General features: G+C 58.5%; 1 protein-coding gene across 1 annotated transcript; it reads left to right on the plus strand.

Moving 5' to 3' along the window:
- Positions 1-587, plus strand: MNEG_4220 (hypothetical protein; the record flags this gene model as incomplete). Its single annotated transcript, XM_014047303.1, has 2 exons — positions 1-180; positions 477-587. The coding sequence occupies 2 exons, from the start codon at positions 1-3 to the stop codon at positions 585-587; spliced, it is 291 nt and encodes a 96-aa protein (XP_013902757.1).
- Positions 588-5941: the final 5354 nt, after the last annotated feature.

Genomic DNA, 5941 nt, shown 5'->3' on the forward strand with positions numbered 1-5941 from the left:
ATGCAGCGGGAAGTGCTCAGCGGCGTGGAGGGCCTGCTGGAGCGCCAGAGGCTGGCGCTGCGCGCGGAGGAGGTGGCGCAGCTGAGGGCGGCGCGGGCGCGGCTGGCGGAGGTCGAGGCGGAGCTGGCGCGGGAGCGGGGCGAGAGGGAGCAGGAGCGGGGCGCCGGCGGCGAGAGCCTTGTAAGTGGCGGGCTGCGCAGTCTGCGATGTAGTCGTGTTGCACCGAGTGGTTTTGTCACATGATAAATGGCTTTAGCATGATTTGGCGTTGCGATGGGTGCTAGTAGCTGCAGCAATTCACACGCAGGTACCAATTGCGCATCAGCGTCAATTCCACAGACAAGCTTGATGCATGCCATGACCACCTACATGTGTACGGCTGATTTGTTGGCTGTGACGGGTCATGCCATCTCATCTGCACACCTTTGCAACTGTCCTTACAGGCAGCCATGCGTGAAGAATTAATTCACACCCAGGCAATTGCCGAGAAGCTGGATGCAATGTACCAGCTGGCGGGGCAAGAAGCGGCGCGCTTGAGAGTACAGTACGGCGCGCAGGAGGATGACCGGCAGCACCTGATCAGGTGAATTGGCTCCCCTGCTCTGCTGTGCTGCTGAGGTTGACAGTCATCCACCCCCCAGAGTTACGCAGACAGGGGCACTTATGCCGCAAGTGTGGGTCCAACAACCAGCGCGTCGGCGCTTGCACGCCAACCTGTCAAAACAAGCAGCTTGGTATGTGCGGCACTGAACTTTGCTGCCCCCTAAAATGCAAACACCCGCCCATCCAGACGCATGATGCTGCTGAAGCGAGACAATTACCAATTGAAAAAGGAGCTGACTGCTTTGCATCGGGAAATGGACGCTTTGGTCGACTTGGCGGCCGCTGCAGACGCAGACTGTGTTGGCTCAGCAGCGGACGTTGAGGAGCATGACGAGCCAATTGTCTTCGCAAGCAGGGGTGGTCCTACAGCCTGCCGCCCCATGAGCGCCGCAGCAGCACCCGGGCGTCCGTCAAGCAGCAGGGTTCAGGCTGCTGCCAGGCCCGCCACAGCAGCGGCCAGGGGCTGCAACAGGCACGCTGCAATGGATGCACACCAGCGGGACGCTGTGCCTGGCGGCGAAGCCGGCTGTTCCCAACCAGACCAGGCATCTGTCACCCAGCTGCAGCGGTTGCTGGCCAGCGGGCAGCGGCGATTGCGAGCGCTGCGTGCTGTGCATGTGGCAGAATGCAGTCGCCGGGCACAAATGCAAGGGTTGCTGGTTGACACACTACAGCAGTTGAGGCGCCAGCAGGTGGCCCAGGCATGCAGCATGCAGCAGCAGCAACAGCAGCAGCAGTTGTCGGACTTGAAAGAGACGTGGCCGCAAGCCGGGGTCAGGCACGTCGGCTTGAACCCATGTTCCAAGCCACGGCCTTGCTCTGCACGCTCCCCAAGTTCATCAGGCCGCGTGTGTCCAAGCGAACTCCTTCAGCGGCCGGTGACGGCGGCCCCGGGCTCACGCCGCCCTGGCACACCTGCGGCCACAACCCTGAACACGGGTGCCGGCGGCGGAGTCAGCAGTGGTTGCAGCGGCGATGCGACAGCCGTGGGGCTGGCGGCGCAGGAGCAGCTGGTCCTCGCGCTGCTGGGTCACTGCTTCCCTGATTTGGAGGACACTCACGGCGACAATGGCGGGGCCAGCGTCGGGGCAAGCGAGGCAGCCCAGCACGCTCCAGCAGGGATGGACATTGCAGGCTCACCAAACGCAGCGGCGGGCAGCGGGCGCAGCAGGGCTGGGATCAGTGAGCTGTGTGATGGCCGAAATAGCCAGGAGGACAGCAGCAGCCGCAGGCCGTTGGCAAACTGCAGTGGTGGCAAAACCAGTGGCGGGGATGGCAACGGTCGGAACGGCTGTGGCGGCGATAGCGCAGAGCGTGTCGACAGCCCAGATGTGGGTAGAAGCAGCCCAAGCAGGGTGCCGCCGCCGTCAAGCGTCCCGGCCGCTGCAACACCATACAGCAGTCCTGCATTTCCCCGCCGCTGGCCGCTAGGCGGCTATCCGCAATCGGGACACCGTCACCACGCAGGTAGTGTCGGAAGTAGGCAGCAGGCGACAGCACTGGTGCTGCAGAAACACCCTCCACACCAGAGGCCGCGTCAGCGGCCAACAGGGGCAGGGAGCGACCCTGCCGCTCAGCTGGAGAGCTTTGGCAGCCCGCAACTGCGACCCACAACAGCAACGGCATGCAGCAGCATTGGCGGCCACAGGTGCGATGGAGGTGGCGGCACTGCTTGCGGTGGCGCAAAGGTTGTGGATGTGAATGCGCTCATGGTTGGTTTTCTGGGCGGCAAGTGATGTGGGCGTGCCTGTTTTTAAATGTTGTCTCATGGTGTATGTGGTCGTTAGTCGAAGTAGTCAATGTAATCTGCACATCACCTGATAATGAGAACTTCGAGTCGTTCTTTTGGATGGTGCAGTGAGGAGTACTACTGTCTGTAATGCATCGTGAAGTAGTCCTTCGTCGGAAATTTCTGAGCTGGATGGTGCTCCGGTGGTACACGATGGTTCCCGGTGGTCTACGCGCTCGGCGGAATCCGTTTAAAGACCGACGGGCAGGCTCGATGGAAAACCATCGTGCACCACCGTAGGCGTTTGCTAGCCCATTGAATGCGCTTTATATACCATATATACTTGTAGCACGCTTTTGCGGATAACTTTGCTGATACTTCTTCTAGCTGCAGATCCCTGCAGAGCTGAAGCGCAGGGCTGTGCGCCTTGCTGTTGCTGCAGTGCCCCAGTGGACCAGGCCGCCATGCGGCAGCAAATGGTTAAGTGCACAAAATTTTACCATTGCATGCGGCCAGCCATGAGCATGCAAGGCACAAATTGCCAGCAGGGTTGCATAATTGACCCGAACTGATTTTTAAGGGGGGAGAGCAGCAACCTCGGGGTTAGACACTGCAGCGGTCAAGTCGGGCCCCAATACAGGGGACTTGTGTGACACTCACAGCAGTGAAAATGCAACTCGCCTCAAGGCAAATTTGAAGCTGCCGCATTGCAGCGGTTCGTTGCTTCGACTCGAACGACACTGCATTGGACGCGTTATGGTGGAGGAGGTGGGTGCGGAGCAGCGGCAGGCAGATGCACCTACAAATGTAAACATTAATCAGCAGGCAGCCCTTCCAAACAATGGGGCACATGCAGTTGCTTCTGGCTCACGCGCACGTTGAAGCGGCCTCGCTGATCAACACACAGCTGCAAGATGGTGACTGCATCCAACAGCCACATCATATGCACTGACTGTGCTCGATTACGCCTGTGAGCTATGACGCACCCGGCTCAATAAACAGGTTGCCACAATGAGACAGAACCTCATTATGACTATATAAAAGTTGAGAGCTAGGGTTTAGAGGTAAGGGATTACAATCTATACGAGCTCCCAGGTAGGAGTACGCGAGGGCGCAAAGCAAGCTGCCGTGTGTGTGCACATGCACTAATGGATTGTTTCGCGACAGCATGAGAGCCCAGGGCAGGCCAATGTGAGGTGGGCCTCATGTATCAGTAATGCGGCCACGTTATGGTTGCCAAAACAGGTTGCTCACAAATTCTGAGGAGTCAAGGCTTGATCGCGCTGGACTACTGTTGGCTAATTTGCCTAGAGAACTTTTCAAATTTGTGTGCCCCTGCTGTGCCCCTCACTTCCACCAACGGGGGTAGGCTCTGGGCGCGTGCAGGGATAATCAGCGCTTTACCGCTGCTCCTCTTCTCAGCACAGGCGTGCATGTCTTGCTGCGCTGCTCTAGCACCGCTTCCATGCGGCCTTATTTATGTTGTAATTTATATCAATCTTAAGATCAATCAAGCTTGGCGCAACGGCGGGGCAAGCGCTGCGTTCGTGACCGCTGGGCGTAGTACAATAGTTGTGCACTAATTGTGCGTTACTGCAAGATGCTTGTCCTGCCAACTTGGGCTCTGAGAACGTTACGTACTTTCTGAAGCCCTGAGTCATTGCAACAAGCCTCCCAGACGCATATGCTGGCGATACGCAATCATGTACGCCTTGCTGCACGACTTCGGGGAGGGGTGACATCTGGTGACTAGGACCGTTACAGCGTCCCGCGGCCGTCTGCTTCTGGAGCCATTCAGGCTAATGGGATTGAACATTGTGCACACCGAAGAAAAGGCCACCTCCACACACGGCAGCAAAGCAAGCCACACCAAATTGCATTAAATTAGAAACTCTGAAGGCGATGATTAAACTGGCCTTCTCGGCTCATGAAGCTTTTGCAGGTTTGTGCCTGGCTTTGACCAGGGAACTGATGCTGCTACAGAGGGTCTCGTTCTGCCGCCGCAGCTCCAGCATGCGTTGACTCCGATTCCTCCCCCGCACCATAGTCAGGTGAGTATGCGTCGAAAGCGCTGTCCTCAACACCCAGATCTTCCTCGCCATCTGCCCTGCCTGGTAAGCTCGATACTTGTGAAGTACTCGGAATTGGTGGAGCGCCCTGCCCCCTGCTGGGGGCAGCAGGAGTGCTGGCAGCAGCAGCGGGGACTCCCAGAGCTCGGAGCTCTGGGATGAGAAAAACCCGGGCCCCATGCCTGTTATGGGCGATGACAACGCCTTTGTAGGCAAGTGGTGGTGTGGTGTCCTGGAGATGGTCATGCAGGATGTTGAGCGAGCCACAGTCAGCAGGCAGAGGTTGGGCATGACACCTCGGTGTTGGCCTCCTGCAGGCAGACTTGCTTGGAGGCCTCCTGCAAGCCGCGCTAAAATGCTTAATGTATTTCAAATAACTTCAAATCACACATCGTACCTGGCAGTGTTGCTGCAGGCTTTCCGCCTTGCCGCTGCCACTTGCAAAGGGTGCTGGGTAGCAGTATGATCCCTCACGAGACCCCTCATCAGCTTGAAGATCTAGCCCCAAGGCATTGAAGGCTGATTTGAGCTCCGCATTTCCTTCGTAGGTGACGCGCTGGTCGTGGTGGGCCTGGCTGAGGCTGCCAGCGGCCGTCAAGTCAGTAGGCGCTGCCCGACGCAGCCTCTGTGTGCGTTGACGCGCGCGAAGAAAATCAGTCAGGTTCAACGCAGACAAGTGCAAGGGTGTCACCCATCAGGTGATGGTGTTTGTGCAGGGCTGCCACACACAGATAGTAAACTGGACAGCTCATTGTTGTGATGTTATGCAGCAGACCAAGTCGACACGGTGACTGCATCTACACAGCAAAACGTTCAAGCTCTGTCACCTGCCCTTTTGCACGAGCAAGCATCCTCGCTCACCTCCATGATGAAAGAGGAGAATTGGGACTCCATCAGCCACGAAATATCAGCATCCATCCAGGCCACACCCCCTCGGTCACCAGGGCGGGTGAAGATGCCACCTGCAGCCACTACCTGAGCTGTCGCATGCACCTTGCTGCCACTAGCATTGTTTGCTGAGCCAGGGGCACTCTGCTTTCCACTGCCAGACATTGGGAATGTGTTGCTATTCTTGCGTGCAGCAGCGGCGCTGGGCCCGCCTGCCGGGAAGTGGCCGCCGTTGATCACCCGTGGCACAGCGGGCACGATGCATTGCCGCCCGCGCCGGATTCCGGTGGTCCGCAAGAAAGTCAACCACTTCTTGGCGCTGCCCACGCCTGTCCCCGGCTTTGCGCCTGGTGGGAATCTTGCGCGCCAATGTGCCAGAAGCTCGCGCCCAACAACATCAGAAACCAGCCATCCAGCGCCGTGGCCCGCCACAAAGTCAGTACGCGTCAGCCTTGCGACCACCCGGCCGGTCGCTGCAGCTGCCTGCCCAATGCTGGCACCACCAGCCCCCAAGATACACCACAAAGTGCGGTCGCTGCCCACCAGCCACTGCGTTGCTGCAAAGTATGCCAGCGCGTCTGGCGCCATGTGGAAGCTTTCAGGCAACACGAGCAGTGATGGGTAGCCGAGGCACTCCAAGAAGAGCCGCAGC

The sequence above is a fragment of the Monoraphidium neglectum genome (genome assembly GCF_000611645.1).
Source record: "Monoraphidium neglectum strain SAG 48.87 unplaced genomic scaffold scaffold00573, whole genome shotgun sequence".
Classification (NCBI taxonomy): Eukaryota; Viridiplantae; Chlorophyta; class Chlorophyceae; order Sphaeropleales; family Selenastraceae; genus Monoraphidium; species Monoraphidium neglectum.